Consider the following 20,504-nt stretch of genomic DNA (forward strand, 5'->3'; position numbering starts at 1 on the left):
AATTTTTCGGCATCATTGCCATGATATTTTATTGATGTTTTATCAACTTGTGTAGATCTGCCCATTTTTGTTCTCTTATCCACCCAACGTCTTTTACTTTTACTCAACTAGTCAACCTAATAGCACAGTATCCTATTGTCTATCTTTCGTTTTCTTTGGCTTTGATAAACAGTCCTGTGGTACGACAAAAAGTAGTAATAGTATTTGGCATGTTGTGTCATGCTTGGACAAATTTATGACAAGGGCAACATTATACTTTGAGACGATCCCCACTATGAATAGTCCTGGCCTGTGATTGGTCAGAATACGTAATCGTCACACGTGACGTCGGCGGCCAGAAACGCCGGTAGTTTCGCGGTCATACGACACGTTTCACCAACTTTGGCACCAAAACTCGGACATTTGTATGGATTTTCTCCGATTTTAGCCTCAACCTGTCATCATGGTGGACGTATTCGACTTGGACCTGGACACGGAGGGCCAGGATAACTATTCAGATGACGAACTAGACGTAAGTAGCGCCTACATTCGCCGGTGCCGGTAGTGCAAGGCCGCCCTGGCCCTGCCTGGACCTTACCCCCGCCATTTATTTCTCTCCCATACTACAGTAATTTTCCATCCATCGATCTGAATTTTTCTACAGCGAAACGCTGTTTGATTCACCTCTATGATGTTGTATTCACTATTTCCGTACTGATGACATGATCCAGTTAGATTCCCCCAAGTCTACCATGTAACATCCAGTGCACGATGCCCCCCTCCCCACCCCAGTCTGACATATTTGTAGTACCCGGGTTGCACTGTAAAACGAGTTAGAATTCGTCGAATTTCCACATCCAGATCTACATCATTTCCCACCACAACCAATCGATAACATTACTCCACATTTTCCACTAAAGTGATAGTAAGATTTCATTGGGAAGTTGTCAGGATATCTAAATCGGAAGTGGCGTCCATGCCTTGAGGTGGATGTCCCATGGCCTGCGTACGTTCTTTTTGTCATGTCAGCCACTCATTCTGAGTCACCGGTGCCAACATGTTTGAATCATCTGTAAGATCCTCAAAAACAGTCATTTTAACAGTTTAAGGACAGGATTTAACTTGTAATAAGTACTCGGCGTTTTGGGGGGACGAAATTGCTTTTCAAACTGCGTATTACTTCTTCTTTTCTATGACCGTCCCTGAACCCGGAACTGGGGGGGGGGTCTTAAGTAAGAGTTTATGATAATTTTTGCTCAGCGCTCAGCGGCGGAAAAAAGGATATTTCCAGTAAACCCTTTCAGGGACCCACCACTCCGTTAAAACACCCACGTACCGGATAAATGACAATCATTGAAGAAAAAAGGAAGGCTGGCTAGCGCACGATAATTTTACCGGGTATAATATGAGAGTGGCCTGCATGTGAAAAGAGCTGGCCAAAGTCCAAGTCTGGCGGACACTGGCCTTCGCATGGAAAGGGGACAGACAGCCAATTTTGCCATAGTGACACTATTTTTATCCACAGCTGAAGAAGCTATATCGTCAGTACATTTATACGCTGCGTCATTTAGATGCTAACTAAGAAAAAAAATGGCGATGATAGTGAGATGGAAATCATGGAAGGTTATTTTTTTCTTTCTTTGTTAATGTTATATAACCAATGGCCAACAATAGATAAACCATATGTGCCATGTCAACAATTGATAAGTTTACTGAAGGATACCAATACAATGTCATTACACATGTTCCTTACATGTACTCATTTGCATAATCTCGGAAGCTCCATATTTCACGTCATTGTGAAAGTGATTGTCTTTTGTTTGTATCACAATGTTACTCTAATAAGAGCTGATGCCCCACAAGGCTTTTAAGTACTTCTACATTGTTCTAGACCGAGACAGTTTTATTGTATTATTCCTAAGGTGTCTTTTATGATGCGGACAGATTTTAATGCCTAGGACTCAGGAGCCCATACTGTGACATAACAATCCATAAACTTATATAATTTCCAAGCCTTTCGTCATGAGTAGTACTGTACTAAACCATCTGATTGGTCTAACTCTACAAATACGACCTTCCACTAACAGTTGGTATTGTGTAACGTTACAGAATATCGCATATTGGCTGGCAATCGAAAATTTGACAGAAGCCTGTTGGTCAAAGTTTATATTAAAACAATCTATTGATTATAATCATTATTTATTCATGGCACTTTACCAACAACTATTTTGACTGCCATCCTAAATTTGTCACACTGTTCTACAAGCACTTGAATACATTGCCCCACTTTTGGTTACAAGATGCAAGAACAAAGAAAATATGTCCAGAAAAGCATGGACTGTAATTCAATGTAATTATACATACAGAAGGTATAAAAGCACACACCTGTAAGAACCATTGTCAGCTTGGACATTGTCCACATTTTCAGAAATTCAATGTAATTATACATTCAGAAGGTATGTATAAAGCATCCCGTATGGAACCACACCTGTAAAAGCTATTGTGTCTCACCTGACTTACCCCTTACCCCGCCCCCACATATTAGAAACACCCACCCCAATAATTACTTACACTTGGCTTAGCCTTGCCTTGTGCAGATGCATGTGTAGCATGTAAATTTGGAACATAAAGGTTACACAAAGGATAACGCATAGCGCTTTTCCATCAATGTCTCCAGGGAGAATATTGATTTAAAGTTCAGAGGTACCCGGCACATTGAAAGTACTTGTGAGCCTGGTAACTTGTATAAATGATTTGGTGCCATGAGGCTACTTCAGCTCATCTCAAAGCTGATCTTTTGGTGGCTGCAAAGACAGTATCAAATTGGCCAGACAGTATCTATTTGGCAGACAGTCACCATTTACCATTGGCCTAAAAAAAGAAACCAGTACAAAAAAGAAACTGATTAATATGCCTAAAACATGCCGAAAATAAGTCGAAACCTAAACCAGTCTGCTTGGATAGTATACTTCTATTCTAACGCTCAGGTTAAATGTTTAACAAAACAAAATGTATGTAGTAGTCAGCACAAGCATGTCTCCACAGTCAGGTATGAGACCAAGAAAATTTGTACAGTTTATTTCATTTTCAGTTGAACTCCTTCCAAATTGCCTTTGCTTCATCACACATACATGCAAGGAAAACTGTGTTTCCTCACAGTGACCCCAAGTTGACCATTGTGTTCCTGGTATCTTGTCTCTGCGCATCCTTACTGCAAACACTAGAGGACAGTTTTAGGTCATGATTCGGGCAAGGAAAAATGCAAATGTACAGTAGCTGCAGTGCAGACGTCTATAATCACTGTAATTAATTGTGCATGTGTCTGGCAATCTAATGTAATTACTAATAGTTGCCATATGTTGGAAAAGACCCTTCAAATTGGAACAGAAATGATTATGTATTATATGCATATTCATGTAGAGTACTACTTCTGCCTGTAGTGTTGCACTTCTTGGTATAGTTCTGCTTTTGAATCATTGTGGACATATTCACGCTAACAATGTCAAACAAGTAATACGGACCCCAGGGTTATGTGCATACTAGTAGTAGATCTCGCCAGATCAAACATAACCTTTCACTTGCATGTACATGTACTGTAAAAACCTAGCAATATACAAGTACATGTAGACTTATCATGTACTTATCAAATAGAAGTGTTTTTGAACCACGTTAAGTCTAGGCCTACTAGATATTCTTGAGATGCTCAGATAGTGGAAAGGAAAATAGAACTTTTTAAAAAGCATACACGTGTGGGTAGCCGACTAGCCGTTTAATCATTAGTATGCACACACATTTTATATTTCAGTTCTCTAAATGTTTTGTTTCTGTGCCTACAGGATCAGTTCCTGGATTGCTCAGGTGGATCTGGAGGTTTCCTTTCCAGGTAAGAGATTTTCACTTTGTTTTTCATCTCAGTTTTGTTTGATGTAACACCGATGTCAAGCACAGTTGCACCAAAGGCACCACAATATTCTAGGGTGAAATTTTTTATTTTTACCCTCTAAAATGCACTTTCCTTCATTTTAAGGGACAAATTTTGCTGGTATACTTAGCTTTGTTTAATGAAATGATCACATCTCTTTCCCTTATCTTTACACACCAATTTTTGTTTGTCAAAGATGATGGATTGGGTAAAATTTTTGTCCATCACAAGAGCCAAAATTCCATCAGAAAGACAGACACTGGCTAGAACTCTGGTCAGGTAGAGAAATACCAATGTTCTCTTGTCTGACTTAACATGTTCATGGTCACAATGTGCTTGACTATTGTCTGAGTGAGATGTTGTATTTTATCATTGCAGCCAATTGTTACCCATTTCCTTAAAGTACTCAGTCAAACATTGTGCCTAGTCAGACTTTCAGAGTAGCTGTCATATAAATAATGTCAGTTTTTCTGTGGTCAGACAATGGAGGACCAAAGTCCATGAAACTTAGTTTCTCTGTAACAGGTACGCTCTTTGTTTGGCCTGATTTAAGTTGTGATTTGAAGTTTCCCTAGTATAATTCAATTGTTATACATGTACTGGTACATTGTAAGACCATGATATTTTTGAAGGGAATTTTTGGAGGACAGTTACTGTATGTCATCTAAAATGAGCAATTCCAGTCTTTAAGTGTTGCCTTTTATTAGCTATTAATAACCCAAAGATTACCTCTGTTGTATTATATCAAAATGATCAATTATGCTTTAATGCTAATCTGTTGATCCAATCGCAGCAATTATGGCAATTAATTTCTAATTTCATCTCATCATAGGATGGACAGCCTGTCAATGTATGGTCTTGTTAGCTTATGATTTATCCACAATAAATTCTGAAACAACTTTAATATTAAGTCCTCAGTCTAAATTAGTTACCTACTTACATTATATAATACAATTTCAGGGCAGCAAAACTAAAATATTCTGGATGAGGAAATTTATCTGACATTTGTTGCCATTTCTTAACACAATTTTGTCATTGTTTCATACTTGAAGCATTTGAAGTAGCCCAGAAAGTTCAAACAAGCTACTGCTACTAGCACATGAAGCATCTCTTTAGTTTTTGGGTACCACCCATAAATAGTAACTGTTTTCTTCAGTGACATAGCATTTTTGCCTCATAGATATCAGTATGCTATGCGATAGGATTGATTCAGCTTACTACATTAAAATAAGAATGACCAGAAAATGTACTTTAAAAATTCAGTTTTGTGCCCTGAAATTGCATTGGAATGCGTCTCACCAGATAACAATGATTCTTTTTTTGTGTGTGGTAGTTACATGTATATAGTATAGCTTGAGTTCTGGTAGTTTTTGTTGTGTCAACTAAAGATTCTTGGTTTACTTGCCACAGAACTGATGACCTAGAGACAGTGGACATCCACGAGGGTACAGTGAACAGATACCATGAGAAGGTCGGCCCAGAACACTTCCAGCTGCTGAAGGTTCTAGGGAAGGGCGGCTACGGGAAGGTGTTTCAAGTCAAGAAAACACAAGGTGGCAACCAAGGCAATATCTTTGCCATGAAAGTCCTGAAAAAGGTGGGTGTTAAGGCTCCTTGAATGTGTGTTCTTTCTTTACTTGTAGTAAAAAGATACCAGTAATGCAATGAAATGATAATTCTGAAACAATGGTCTGAACCTTTGTATAAATAAGAGTACTGTTTTAATTTTATATCTTCTGTTTTGTTGAGTCAGATGTATAACTTAAATGTTCTGCTTTATACTTTATGTGAAACACTGCAATTCACGGAAGGCATGCCATGTTCTTCCCTGCCAATGTACTGTATGTTTGTAATGGTAAGAAACAATGAACATTATAATAATGTGTTGTTCTCATGTTTCAGGCCAGCATAGTCAGAAATCAGAAGGACACAGCACACACCAAAGCTGAGAGAAATATTCTGGAAGCAGTCAAGGTTTGTATAATATTACAACATTTGTATGAGCAATGTTTCAGATACAAATGTACCTAATGCAAAAATACCAGTGGATTGTGAAGTGTATTTCTGTTGCAGTACAATTGTATTATTTCATTTACATCTCTGTCTCTTTCCACAGCACCCGTTTATTGTAGATCTCCAGTATGCCTTCCAGACCAATGGAAAACTGTACCTCATCCTGGAGTACCTCAGTGGTGAGTTCAACTCTTCAGGAAAATATATAGGAATATGATATACTAGTATTCATAGTGTTTGAGATTTATTTTTGGTATGTAGCTTTTTGTATCTCCTTTTTGTGACATTTGTGATCAACTCAAGTATTTTCTCCTATTTTGTACAGGAGGAGAGCTTTTCATGCAACTGGAGAGAGAGGGAATCTTCATGGAAGACACAGCCTGGTAAGTCAAGTTAGAGTAAATAAAAATCAATGATCAACATACACCTATATGTGTATGTAAACCCAGTACATGGACCAGTGCAGTTAGGCATAGAAATGCAAAAAAGAAGAATGCAAACTTTGACCGATGAGCAGCCCTTGTTAACCTTGTATCCAGTCTATCACAGTTGGGGCAAGTTTTCTTCGGGGCTGCTGAAGCTCTTCCCCCACCTGCCTGAGCTATGTTCCCCTGGTACATTTTTCACAGCAGGAGTTTGATTAGGCCCACCATGATTTCTACTTGTGGTGGGGCAAGTCAACTCCCGGCGTGCCAAACTATTAGTGCAACACTCCTACCTATTAGAGCCCCAAAGGCAGCCTGCCCCAACCACGATAGACTGGACACCAGGTAATTTTTTAGTTGAAGTGCTAATGTTGATACTTACATCGGTACATCAGAAGTGTGTCTGATAACTTGATTGTTTTTGTTTTGTCCCCAGTTTTTACTTGGCAGAGATCAGCCTTGCCCTGGCCCACCTCCACAGTGAGGGGATCATCTACCGAGACCTCAAACCAGAGAACATCCTGCTGGACCAGCGAGGGCATGTCAAACTCACTGACTTCGGGCTGTGTAAGGAGTCCATCTATGGCACCCAGATGACGCACACATTCTGTGGAACCATTGAGTACATGTACGTTTTTTTACTGTTCTAATCATCTCAATTTTATCTGTGTCTTAGGCTCAAACTGAGTAAAGAGACTGTTTTTACATGACCAAGTTAGTGTTTTATTCAGCCAACATACCGGTGACCGTCTGTCACCTTCCTCAGGGCAATTCTAACTGGTTCACATTGCACAGCACACTTGGTTGTGTAAAAAAAGTCTCTTTATTCAGTGACTTATATTATTAACCTAATGAAACTATTTACAGATGTGTCTCTAACTTTTTTCAGTGTATGCTGACTTGCTCTTGGTGTATGCTGATGTGTAGCTAAAGCAGAGTTTGGCAGATTTCAGAATGAGAAAAAAAAATAGTAACTCTATAATGTATAAAACTATAATATAATTGGTGCCTAAGTTAGAGTGTTGTCTTCTTATCAAAAGCTGAATCATATTTCATTTTCTAGTTTCTGCATGTAGATTCAAGTCCTAAACATATGTTCAGTTGTTTCAAAGCAAGTAAAGAACATAAAATGTAACATGAATACATGTGTGTACATGAACATTAGTAGCACTGCATACCAATTGGCATACTATATATGTGTTCTGTTATTTCCAGGGCCCCTGAGATCCTGACCAGAAGTGGCCATGGGAAGGCAGTAGACTGGTGGAGTCTGGGTGCACTCATGTACGACATGTTAACAGGAGCGGTAAGTTTGGTTTCTTACTCAGCTAGGATAGAAATCTAGTGTAGAGTGTTGTGGAGTGTAAGCTTTGGTCCAACATAAGAAAGGAACTTCAGTCAGCGTAGTGGATCATACTTGTGCTGAAGATTGACAACATCAACTAAAAATCCACGGTGAGTTCCCTTTCTTGTGTTGGAACAAAGCTTGGATTCTACCTTCAAAGTTTAGTTCTTATTCGAAGATTAGTTTTGTATATGTTAACAGTGAACGACTTGTGTATAGAATATGATTCCTTTTATACAAAAGCACCCTTTCTTATGTGAACATATAGTAAAATTGAAACAGTGACCCCACTCTCTTTGTAATGGCTTGCTTTACTCTTCATAGATGTCTATTAGTTTTGTATATGTTAAAAATGAACGACTTGTATATCATTTCCTTTTATACAAAAGCATCTCTTTTCTTATCTGAACATGTAGAAAAATTGAAACAGACTCTTTGTAATGGCTTGCTTTATTCTTCATAGATGTCTGACATATTAAAGGAAACATTACTCTTACAACAACATCTTCCAGAGTCTTGTCTTGACTATTTCATTTTTCTTTCACAGCCACCGTTCACAGCAGACAACAGGAAGAAAACAATTGACAAGATCCTCAAGGGAAAGTTGAATCTCCCTCCGTACCTCACACCTGAAGCCAAGGACATCCTCAAGAAAGTAAGTCCTTACAATCCCTACAAAGTTAACATCGCACTGAAGAGGAGAAATGGCAGTAAACTAGGAAATAGTTTTTAAAGAATTCTAACAAAGTTAGACAGGAGTTCTAACAAAGTTGAAAGGGAGATCCTAATGAAACAAACAAACAAACAAACAAAACAAAACACAATTATTGTAGGTGTAATGTCTGGTTTCCCTTGTGACTAAGGGTGGTGAGAGAATATTGCACATACTGACAAATCTGTTACTCTCCTCATAGCTGTTGAAGAGACATGTGCCCGTCAGACTGGGGACTGGTCCAGAGGATGCAGAGCCTATCAAGGTACACATGGTCCTGCATCATCTTTATCGTCACTTTACGTACTTTAAGTCTTAGTAAGAGAAGGTACTTTTAATAAAGCCAGGAACCTGACTAACTTTGTTGCTGTTTACATTATTTCTATCTCAGAACCATGCGTTCTTCCGCCAAATTAACTGGGATGACCTACTCCAGAGAAAGGTGGAACCTCCCTACAAACCGGAAATAGTGAGTATTACTCTGTTGCCCCTAGTTCGAAATTCAGACTACAATTGAAAGTATTGAACAAAGTTTAGACATGACATACACGTGATACTGATTTAGGCATGATTTCAATAATTTATTATGTTTACCGAAGGAAAACATTGTTTTTACTACATTTCTTCTTCTTCTTCTCCAAACCAAAAAGGTCAATGACCTGAACCAGACTGTCTGTTACATGATGGTAACTGGTGTTGTGTTACATCATGTTGCAATTTTATAGCAGGAGGGACTTAGACTCCTGTCTGACCATATATATGAAAGTGTTTGAGTAAGAATTAGCAGAGCAGACCATGTGCAAAGGTAAACATTATGCATTTGTTTCGCAAATGTTACCTGTTTAGTTGAAATTGATTTTGACACGTATTTCCTGTTTTGTGCAGGTGAGTGAGGAAGATGTGAGTCAGTTTGACACAAAGTTTACCAAGCAGACGCCGGTGGATAGTCCGGATGACTCCATGCTGAGTGAAAGTGCCAACCAGGTGTTCCAGGGCTTCACCTACGTGGCCCCCTCCCTGCTAGATCACATGATGAGGATGGGAGGTCACAAGCCAAGGTCACCCCGCAAGTGGGGCATGATGGGAAGCCCCGTCAGCAGAGGAGGTGTCCTCAGGTTTGTCATCTGTGCTTTTTTTTTAAACGAGAAAGAGATGTACAAGATGTAAGAGAAATGTTGTAACAAAAACAAGAATACATGTAGTTATAAAGTGTGACAAGGATTCTAGTTCCTAAAGTGAAACTATTCTGGGTTGATATAGAATCAGTTGCATCTGGGACAGCATTCTTAAGATTAACTGTAACTTGTTTACCATGCTTGACAATATAAATATCTTGTGTGAAAAAACTCTATGGGGCCGGGGCTGCATTTGTAATATTGCAGCAGCAAAACCTAGCTGCAGTACGAATCAGAATCATTGTTGGCCTGAAGAAAGTGACAGATGGTCATAATCTCCAAGCAGGTCTTTTGGTGGCTGCAAAGACAGTATGAAATTGACCAGGCAGTATCCATCTAGCAGACAGTTATCATTTGCAATCTCTGTAGCCACCAGAAGATCTGCTTGGAGGTTAAGATTAAAATAAAATGTAACCTTTGATATAAACAAACTGTAGTTAAATATAACAGAGTGTCATTTGATTATGTACAATGTAAGTATCTGCTTACATGTATCTGAAGGATCGTGGTTAATAGCTGAATTTCCTAACGTACAGCCCGACCAAGTTCCCGTTTTCTGACGGAAACCAGGCTTCAAACTCCAACGACGTGGAGCCCATGGACGTAACCATGGGCAACGGAGACTTGCCATTCCACACCGCCAAGACGTCCAGTATCGCCATGCCGACCACCAGCGTCGCCCACACCGCCACCGCGTACCCCGTCCCCACCACCAGACCCGACCACCTGCGACTCACATGAACCGACCGCGCCGGAACACGTCCGCAAAGTATCGCACTCCCGCAGATGCATGCTCTTGCTCTCGTGGAAAGAGGGAAAAAGAAAATGCAAGAAATCTCCAATCCTTTCAAGTGTGAATACAAAAACATTCTTAAATGTACCTTATTTTACGGTCCCATGGTGCTTTGCGAAACATGAGACTTTCTCCACTTGAACACTTGCAAAGCATCATGGGACCGTAAAGATAAATTCAATCAACAGATAAAGAAAAGTCAGTAAAGGTTGCCACTAATTTTCTTCATGATTCTTTTTTTTTTCGAATTGACATTCGTTTCTATCCTTCAGTCCTGTCATTGCAATAGCATGCATCTTCACAAAATTGAAATCTCTCATTATTTATTAACCTTTTCAGGAATCAAACTACAATATCTGTACAGTTGCAATCAAGCAGCCCTCCTTTGCAATGGAAAAAAGGGGGCAAATTGTCATACCTTTGGTAGACTTTAATACGTGTTATGTCAAACTCCTAGCAACTTGTGAGTGTACTACAGTGTTCAGTGCTCAAAAATGTCACTTTGAGCGTAATAATATGATCCTCTGCTGCTAAACACTGAAATTTTTTGTCATGATATTAAAATATTGCCTTAAGATCAGGATGCAAGGACTACCTTCTCACACGAAAGTTACGTAGTCTTGTGAAAAATATTAGGAGTGAAAAGTTTTTTCCATTTGATATGCAATCTTTGAATGGTGCATCGTAGATGATCGCAGTTATGCCATGTTGAATAATAATCAACAAGAAATATGAGTAGAAACCTGCAATTGTGGATACGCTGTTAGATTCTCAGTGCATAGAAAGAAGATAGAAACATGTTAGGATAATCACAGTGCAAAGTTAGATAATCTCTGCAAGTCGTCTAGGCTCCATTTACTGACTAGAGCCTTTATGGAGCATTTTTTCTACTGATCAGAGCATAGAGTAAAATTTGAGAAGCCAGTTTTTTGTATAGAGAAGCATTTGAGCACAGTGGGGGGCAATGTTGTAGATAAGGGGGTGTGTTCCATGAAGAACTAGAAAGTTGTATTTCATAAATGATTTATTTTTCTTTCCGTTGTGATTTTATTTGATCATCGAATCCACCATAGTCGACATGAGAAACATTGAAAGGGCTCGTAGCAAGAGTTCAGAGTATCAAAAGTCATATTTTTGGCGATGCCTCAGGGGCGGAGCCTTTTGTGTTTGACACTGAAGAGTCAGCATCATTCACTAGTCTACTGTTACGTAGCACAGATGAAGATTTATCTTTTAAACAATTTGTTCTGTAGGTTTTATTTGTGTGTAAGTAAAAGTTCAGCATGTTCGTCCTTTGTTAATCTGAAACTGAGCTAGCCTTTAAATTGTACAGCCATGTACAGCTTACATTTGTTTCTTTAGGGTTTATGTATTATATATTGATAACTTCTGCTCATAATTTGCTCCCAAGAAATGACAGATGACTCATACCGGTATGTGTTTTTCCGAAAGCATATGTCAATTTGACCATTTGTATGTAGGCTAATGCTTCATAGTCATACAAATTGCAAGTAGGAACAGCGTAAGAGTTTGGCACAAATTAAAAGCTGTGAATTTTTGCAACCTTTGCAATTGACTAAAAGGGGAGACGACGAATAATCAACAAGGAGTTTTCCATCTGCCCTTGGCCACAACAACACAAAAAGACCAACCAGACTATTTTTTAGTCTATTCACGTAAATAGTTGTGGTATTGGTAACTTCCTCTGATACATAGCAACAAATGGTCGAACTAGAGCTAAAAAAGTCCACACTAAATGATGCCGCTCTGTCAAACCCTAGATAGCACAAGAAAGAACAGTGTAGCAGGTTATTTTCAAGAGCAATTAAAACAGGTAGCAGCACACTTGTGTGAAAAACAGGCTAAACAGAAGTGAATCTATTTTGGACAACCTATTTGAATAGTGATGATGTTTAAGTTATTGATACGCCACACTGTATAGAGAGTTTAGAGTCAGGGTAATTCAGCAATCTGCATTTTTCCACATTAAAGAACATGACTTTCTGATGTATAGTAACCGATGTGTTGTGGACTCAGTTTTTGTGAGTTATGCTTTTTGCATGTAATAGGTAGTAGGCCATAGTGAACACGTCATAGTGTGAAACTAAATGGGAACTACATATTTATGTTTGTAAAGGTTTAACCATTTGCTTGGTGACAAAACATAAGTGGGAGGATGTATCAACTAAAGTAACTTAGGTTAGAGAGTTGATCTCGTGCTATTAGCCTATTACCATGACAGTAGTTTTTACACAACGTACCCTTATCATTCTATCCTTGAGGCCTCCTTTACTGTAACTGGTTGTATTTTGTAGCTATGTTTATGCATAGGTCTTGTTTGTTTCTGCCTTATTCTAAGACTTTTGCAATGCATTTTGCATTTTCCCATGTATCTTTTACATTCAATGTTCTTGCCCTGTTAGTGTATACACACACATGCACAGTCACCCCTTAAGACATTTTATTTTTCACGAATTTTGAGTTTTCCCCTCTTAACTTAAAAGCTATCCATAGTACTTATTACATGCATACTAACTGTAGGACATAGGATTTGGACCATGCTTTAAAGATTAATCCTATACATCTACAAGATAGGAGGCATTTGCTTTAAAGTGGCATAATGTATTTCCTAATTTTTCTTGACTTACCTCAATTGTTGAAAGCTTAGCTGTTAAGTTAAATGATCTTTCACATTAAGTCAGACAACAGACTGTGATACTTAAAACATCATTTATTTAATATAAGGATAATACATAGACACTCGAGATGCTACAAATTTACTTACAGTCAATACATCAAATTTACTTTTTAACGAAAATCACAATATCACAAGAAAATCAAGTCTTGAAGTAGAGGTAGAAGTTCAGTTGACCCAGTCCAAATTCACAAACTCGTTAAAACGGCCGTCATGTTTTGATATAAAAGCTACAAAGAATCGAAGCATGTGGAATATTTTTCAAAGCCATTTGACATCATTTAAGATAGATACCATTTTCAGTTTGGTATGACGTCATAACGGCAACCGACTAGTCCGAATCAGCTACCACCTTCTTGGGTCTTCCTTTAGGCTTGGCCGCGGTTTTCTTGGGAGACTTTTTTGATTTCGTTGTTTCTTTTTCCGCCGCTGCCTTCGTCTTAGATTTTGGTTTGGACGTGCCGTTTGCCTTCGGTTCCTTTGCCGCAGCTTTTGTAGACTTGGTCGCCTTCTCGGCCGCTGCCTTGGTCTTCTTGGCCGGTGCCTTTTCCTTGGGTGACTTCTTAGTCTTCGTAGCAGCAGGTTTCTTGGCCTTAGCTTTTTTCTTAGGCGGAGGGGAGGGAGGCGATTCTTCTTCCTCATCGCTGCCTTCATCAGGGTAATCGTAGACGCCGTTTTCTTCGGGAGAAGATTCGTCGGAGGCGGCGTCGCCATTTTCGAAATTGACCGCCTTCTTTGTTGGCTTGGCTTTCTTCGCTGCAGGCTTCTTTTTGGCTGGTTTCTTCTCGGGTTTAGGTGGTTTGCCCACTTTGAACCGTCCTGTAGCTCCGGTAAGGCCCTCAGATTTCTTTGGACGGACGAGCCTGTAACAAGAGTAACAGTTAGTAAATTGTGGAGGAACCAGAATTGTCGGCGAGTGCTGACTCAGAACACGTACATGCTCAAAACCAAGAGGTGCTGGGTTCGAGTCCTGACATGCCACCGATCTTAGTTCTTGGGAAAGGCATTTAACACTACTTTCTTCACTGAAGTGAAAATGAGTTGTCCTGTCCTGTATTTGTCCTCTGCGTATATGGCGGTATAAAAACTTTAGTGAGCCGCCAGCATGTGTTATTAATTGTTGGAAATAAAAAAGGTCCACGTCACTGAAAAATAACTAAAGAACGTTACAGCACTGATATTGGCCCTATCTCGCAATATTATTAGACATCAACAAATACTAGTAGTGAGTCTAGTGACTGCCAAATGCTTCCATAGTTATCAGAAGTTGACTGACCTGCCGGTTTCCAGTCCCTTCGCCAGCGCCTTCTTGACCAGTGAGCCGAGCCGGGCGGGGTCCACCGTGGGGTAGCGGGCGGGGATCCACTGCTTGATGGCCTGCACGGACGCGCCCTTCGAGTCGGCGAGTGCCTGGGGATGAAAAGCGAGTTTTAGAAGCATTCACGTGAAAGAGGATTCAAGCAGTCAAACATATTTGAGCACTGGAAGAGAAGCTTTTCTGCCGGGCTTCGGTCTCTCTTTTGACGATTTCATAGGCAGAATGAGATTCATTGCCTACAAAAATTGTGCTCACCGGTGGCGGTGCCTTAGAATGTCAACCATTTGAAAAATAAAACAGTGTTGAGAAGGCAAACTACGTACCTCGATAGCTTCTACGACCATGTCGAGAGTGGAAGGGTGGTTGGCGGGCGGCCTGGCGGCTTTCCCCGCCGCTCCAGCGGTGGCGACCAGCTCGGCCCCACTCGTGCTCTCCTCGCCAGAGTCCTCACCAGATCCCGAGCCAAACTCCTCGTCAGACATTCTGCTGTGGTTGGTGTTTAGATACTGCAAACATGAAGTTATAGTCAAGTAAGGAACTAATAGACGTGGATAAAACGCATCGTTCTACATTAGGAAATTTTGTCGTCTACCACCTCGTGGTGAAATAGATTCCTATCGCATCTTCTACACATAAAAAAATCTATGCACAACGGATCTATGGTATAAGTAGAGATAGTTTTACGAATTCTTGACGTTGAGAGCACATTCTTACCTTTTAAACGAAGCTGAAGAACTCCCCTGACCAAGGACAGCAAAAACTGAACTTCCAACTGACAAATTTTGAAATTGCGCTTCTTTATGTACTCCCCAAGCAGGGCCAAACGACTTTCGTTTAGCAACATATCAATACACCGATGTTCAGTCTGAAAACGCCATTTCAAAATATGTTTGGTTGTTTTTTCGTGCACCAAATGTGTGCGTTTTTATGCTCCAACGGGTATCACATCGGCGAGATTTTATTTGCTGCCAGACTTATTCTTTTTCTAAGATTGGAACTCCTTTTTCTTGGCGGAATTATAAACAGGCTCCAGTGTCTTCAGGTGCATCCACACCTGTCTAATTTCAGGTCAGTTATCTATTACAAGTTTGTCTCTTTAAAACACTAGAAAAGGCAACTGCAACATTAAAAGTAGAATCCTGTATTGTTTGTCGCCTTCGCCGGGTATTTGTAACTGGTATCTGAGGCAAGCTTATGACATGCAATTTGTTGTTGTCAAATCAAAGCTTGGACATTTCAAATGGCGATCGTGCTAATTAGCTTAGGCAGGGCTATATTTTACCTGCTTTAGCGCTGTTGAGCTTTCCAAATATCCCGCTAGGAGGCACTGTTAGCAATACTTCAAATCACCCGCCATGTTGTCAACACTTTGGATGGAGCTGTACTTGTAAGTGTCGAAAAATTGCCCATTCATCGACCTCCGGACACAATGCAAGACTTGGCTGACAAATACGGAATTATTTAAAGAGAAATGTAGGTAAGCAATTTTCTTACGTATGCAATGGATTCATGATCAGCATTACATGTATTTTGTCAAGTTTAAGAAAGTGATTTTACTTCTCACACATGTACTCATTATTAGAGTAGAGTAGACTTTTCACCTCGGTAGGAAGTTCTCTTCCACTGTGAGCCGCTCCTTGTAGTTTACCCGTTATTACCTTCACCAAGAAGGTTTTCAGATTCGTTCGTGTGTATATGTTTCTGTGTGTATATGTTTCTGTGTGTATATGTTTCTGTGTGTATATGTTTCTGTGCGTGTGTGTGTGTGTGTGTGTGTGTGTGTGTGCATGTGTGTGTTTGTGTTGTGTGTGTGTGTGTGTGTGTGTGTCTGTGTGTGTGTGTCTGTGTGTGTTTGTCTGTGTCTTGAAACACGATAAATTGATAAGGCTTACATAGATTGTCTTCATATTTAGTGCTACAAGAACAGTCAACTCTTAGTTCAAGAAATCTTTTCTTGTAAGAAGTTTTCAGTGTGGATTAGATATAAATTCTGATTTACAGAAAAATTGTCTGAAGAAAAATTATATTGAGAAGAAAGTACAAAATGTATGTATTATAAAGTTAGGCTTGCTCCAAGAAAATATTCTTGAATAAGGCAAGAAACATTTGCTTGAACCACTCACAGGAATATTTTCTGTAAATAAGAAAAATAAATCTTGCATTTTTCAAGGTAGTGTATAATATTTATTGTGATCATAAATATTACTAATATTCAAATGACCCGTTTCAGACAATCAACACCATCAACATACATAAGAACAATCGTGGATTGTTTGTCACACGGCATTACACATCAGCTACCGAAGGACGCTCATCAACAGAGTTCCTCCCTAGAAAGTGCCAACTGAAGCAATTCTGACTGGTTTGAAAGGTATGTTTCTTCCCAAGGAATGAACTTGTTAAAAAAAGAAAATCTCTTACATGTGATGTCAGTTAAATATACCTTCATTTGGTTTATTTCTCGAAATATATTTTGAAGGCCGGAATGATTATGACGTTTTCTGGCAAGGTTAGGCAGCTGTAAAAAAAGTTAAACCACCAGGAAAACTTTCAACAACCATGCACACGAACGGATCCCGTTGAAAATTTGTTTAGTTCTGAAATGGCCAATGGCCAAGTGGGTAGAGTGCTCGCGTTGCATTCGGTAGGTCGTGAGTTCGATCCCAGGCCGAGTCATACCAAAGACTTGGAAGTCGTGGGGTCGTGTGGCGCAGCGGTAGCGCGTTCGGCTCAGGACCTAGAGGTCCCGAGTTCAATCCCCACCCATGTCACCGATCTTGTGCCCTTGGGAAAGGCACTTTACACGACTTTCCTCACTTCACTCAGGTGTAAATGAGTACCTAGCTTCGGTTAGGGACGTCCCTCGGATAGGACGTTAAATGGAGGTCCCGTGTTTGGGGAGAGCCACACCTCGAGCACGCTAAAGAACCCGCCACACTTATCGAAAAGGGTAGGGATCTTCCCGGTGTGAGTGGATCAAACCTTACAGTCTTGTGTACGTCTTCTACGTACCGTGCTTGGAGTCCTCAGCCTATTGAGGTTAAGCACGTAATATGGAAGAAAGACTTTAAGAATGGTACATAATGCGTTCTCTGCTTAGTACTCAGCATTTGAGAAAGAGTTTGGGACTCAAACACAGTCCACTACCAGTGGACTAGCCCCCTACTGTGTGGCCTAAGAAGAATTAACAGAGCAGTCCATAACACGATGGTCAAATTGGGGCCCAAAAGTCCCATGCTGCTACTTTCTCATAGAAATGGAGATGGGCGCCGCCATATGCGACCATGGCCATGCTAATGGTTGCGGGAGGACTTTAACTTAACTAACTCTGAAAAGGGGAACAGGGGTGCTGCGCCCTGATAATTTTATTCTACGACGTTCTACTCCCCGGGCCAATTCTGTCAGAAGCAGAAAATTCAGAATGGCCATGCATGCCACGTTTCTAGACAATAGACTGATTAAAACGGTTTAGACCTGTTGTTAAGTATGATTTACCCTCACAAGACTTCAGAAAAGAAACTTATAGTACCTGTCACAGCTTATTTCTTGGCACTTAACAGGACTTTTGGGCCATGTTGATTTACTTATATGGATGACATCCTCCGGGAACCCCAAAACTGACGAGCGCGAGAGCGTGCGAATAAAAAAGTTTGGCAAAAAATCTTTCCTTCATTATGAAATCTACGTGGTCTTAAAGGTTGAACAAATGACTAAACACACAGAGTATGGTAAGGTGATTAATAATAGACTCTTCATTTACATTTCTTCACATTTACTTCTTTTCCTGAATTGATTTCGGTACATTTTTGTACTTATTTTAGACAATTTAATGACACTAGCATATATTGCAACAAACAATATTGCAACAAACGACATGTATTTGCTCTATGTACGATGTACAGTATAGTCGAAAACTTTTTTTTTGGAAACAGACGAAAATTCATGCGCGCGCGGATGTCATCCATATAATCAAGTCAACAATATGCCTTTATTCATACAAAGGAACATTGCGATTACTAATTTTGCAATTTCTTAAGTATGCAGACGAACGTTTTTTTAAGATTATTTGTGTAATTTTCTTATTCTCACCCTTTCTTATCTGGAGGGTGGAACCAAAGTGATAAAAACGTCGGTAAAACAATTAAAAATGTTCATGTTAATATTCAAACAGTCCGTTTCAGACAATCAACACAACCATATGCATATCAGCAGTACCGCAGTTATGTAAAACTGTTTGTTTGACACTACAAAGGAGCATCTACGTAAGCAAGTGTCCTTCGAACACAGCAGCCTTGTGCCTGAAGGACAATTTGTTTACTACATTTTCTTTTGACTACATTTTCTCTCTTTCCCCTTGCAAACTCTTGTTGATTTTCTAGTTATCTAGTTAAGCATATACTAAAAGAACCGAGCTGGATGAATTTCAGTGGTACCTAATAAAAACACATCGGGTTCCGATTTGCCATGGTTAGATGAAATAAATCGTGTGGCGTAACGGTAGAGTGTTCGGCCCAAACCCATGCAAGAGGTCCTGGGTTCAAATCCTGCCCGATATCAGTGATGTTGTGCCCTTGGGAAAGGCACTTTACACGACTTTCCTCACTTCACTCAGGTGTAAATGAGAACCTAGCTTCGATTAGGGACGTCCCTCGGATAGGACGTTAAATGGAGGTCCTGTGTTTGGGAAAGCCACGCCCCATGCACGTTTAAGAACCCAACACATTTATCGAAAGGAGTAGGGGTCCTTCCCGGTGTGAGTTGTTCAAACAATACAGTCCGTTCATACGCAGCTTGCATTGTATTGTACAAAGTGTTACGCCGGTTTACCGGTTATGCGAAACAAACAAAGTGTGGCTTAACAGAAGAGCATTCCGTTCTTTTTAGGACACCATGGGAAGAAAGCTGCGACACGTGCTGATTTTCCTTCTCATCATCCTGAAGGAGCCCAACATGCCAGAAGCTACCTGCAAGTGTGACCCATCCTTACCTTGCAAATGTGCAGACCAGAGACTCCGCAGCATTCCACAGGACCTCCCAAAATCCATCCTTCAGTTGTGTTTGCGACGTAATTTTATTACGACTGTAAAGCGGTCTGAGCTCTTTCGGTACAAAAATTTGATTCTGTTAGATTTGCAACAAAATCACATTAGCACTGTTGATTGTTTTCCCAATCAATCCAAGCTCAAAGGGTTATTTTTACAGAAGAACAAAATAACTAACATCCAACCTGATACATTTTCAAAACTGTGTATAAACCACAACCAGAGAATCTACATCCATAGAGGTACTTCTTCAAATCTACCCTCCCTCTCCACACTGGACTTGTCCAATAACAAGATTACAACGATTCAGGCAGGTACATTTGCAAATTTACCCCAGCTAAAAAATTTGTTCCTGTATAGAAACCAGATAGCAAAGATTCCACATGGTGCTTTTGCAAATATACCCTTGCTCGAGAAGCTGTACCTTTCACGTAATAAGATAGCAAAGATTCCGGCAGGTACATTTGAAAATTTACCCGAGCTATTTTGGTTGTGCCTAAACGACAACCAGATAACAATATTTCAGCCTGGTTGGTTTAAAAATGTACCCATGCTAATGACAATGACCCTGAGCTGTAACCCGATAACAATACTTCAGCCTGGTATATTTGCAAATCTACCCAAACTACTGAGTATCAACGTTGAATCCACCAAGATGAGAAACATTCAGGTCGGTATATTTGCAAATATGTCCCAGCTTACAACATTGTTCTTGAGAAAGAGCCAGATAATAACGATTGAGTCTGGTGCATTTAATCTTCCGAAGCTCGGAACGTTAAACCTGGATAGGAACAAGATAACAAGGATTCAGTTTAGTTCATATACAAATCTTCCCCAGCTCCGAATGTTGCATTTGAACTTCAATAAGATAAGAATGATTCAGTCTGGTGCATTTACAAACCTTACGTTTCCAGCGCTTGGAAGGTTGAACCTAAATGGAAACCAGATAACAATGATTGAGGCTGGTGCATTAGAAAATCTTCCCCAGCTCGAATGGGTGTCATTGTGCTACAACAAGATTACAAAGATTCAGTCTGGGGCATTTTCAAATCTTCCCAAACTCCGAAGTTTAAACTTCAGTCGAA

At 39.9% G+C, this 20,504-nt stretch overlaps 2 protein-coding genes across 2 annotated transcripts; one reads left to right on the forward strand and one right to left on the reverse strand.

The window, feature by feature from the left end:
• The first annotated feature begins 311 nt into the window (after positions 1-311).
• On the forward strand, positions 312-12,381 carry LOC109462865 (ribosomal protein S6 kinase beta-1-like). Its single transcript, XM_019759506.1, has 13 exons — positions 312-511; positions 3,816-3,862; positions 5,312-5,498; positions 5,804-5,875; positions 6,018-6,093; positions 6,240-6,297; positions 6,776-6,967; positions 7,555-7,645; positions 8,232-8,339; positions 8,599-8,661; positions 8,788-8,865; positions 9,282-9,511; positions 10,108-12,381. Exons 1-13 carry the CDS (start codon positions 443-445, stop codon positions 10,310-10,312), a joined length of 1,476 nt encoding a protein of 491 aa, XP_019615065.1. The 5' UTR covers positions 312-442; the 3' UTR covers positions 10,313-12,381.
• A 700-nt stretch (positions 12,382-13,081) lies between these two features.
• LOC109463050 (sperm-specific protein PHI-2B/PHI-3-like) lies at positions 13,082-15,207 on the reverse strand. Its single transcript, XM_019759755.1, has 4 exons — positions 15,092-15,207; positions 14,701-14,883; positions 14,336-14,469; positions 13,082-13,922 (listed from the first exon to the last, which is right to left on the reverse strand). The coding sequence occupies exons 2-4, from the start codon at positions 14,857-14,859 to the stop codon at positions 13,391-13,393; spliced, it is 825 nt and encodes a 274-aa protein (XP_019615314.1). The 5' UTR covers positions 14,860-14,883; positions 15,092-15,207; the 3' UTR covers positions 13,082-13,390.
• Positions 15,208-20,504: the final 5,297 nt, after the last annotated feature.

Source organism: Branchiostoma belcheri, unplaced genomic scaffold, assembly GCF_001625305.1.
Source record: "Branchiostoma belcheri isolate BF01 breed outbred unplaced genomic scaffold, Haploidv18h27 scaffold1, whole genome shotgun sequence".
NCBI classification, from domain to species: domain Eukaryota; kingdom Metazoa; phylum Chordata; class Leptocardii; order Amphioxiformes; family Branchiostomatidae; genus Branchiostoma; species Branchiostoma belcheri.

Coding starts and splice junctions, on each gene's coding strand:
- LOC109462865 (XM_019759506.1), top strand. CDS start 443: ATGGTGGACGTATTCGACTTGGACCTGGACACGGAGGGCCAGGATAAC. Junction 6,298..6,775: donor TTCATGGAAGACACAGCCTG/GTAAGTCAAGTT, acceptor TTTTGTCCCCAG/TTTTTACTTGGCAGAGATCA. Junction 8,340..8,598: donor CCAAGGACATCCTCAAGAAA/GTAAGTCCTTAC, acceptor CTCTCCTCATAG/CTGTTGAAGAGACATGTGCC.
- LOC109463050 (XM_019759755.1), bottom strand. CDS start 14,859: ATGTCTGACGAGGAGTTTGGCTCGGGATCTGGTGAGGACTCTGGCGAG. Junction 14,470..14,700: donor TGGTCGTAGAAGCTATCGAG/GTACGTAGTTTG, acceptor TTTCATCCCCAG/GCACTCGCCGACTCGAAGGG. Junction 13,923..14,335: donor AAGGGACTGGAAACCGGCAG/GTCAGTCAACTT, acceptor CTCTTGTTACAG/GCTCGTCCGTCCAAAGAAAT.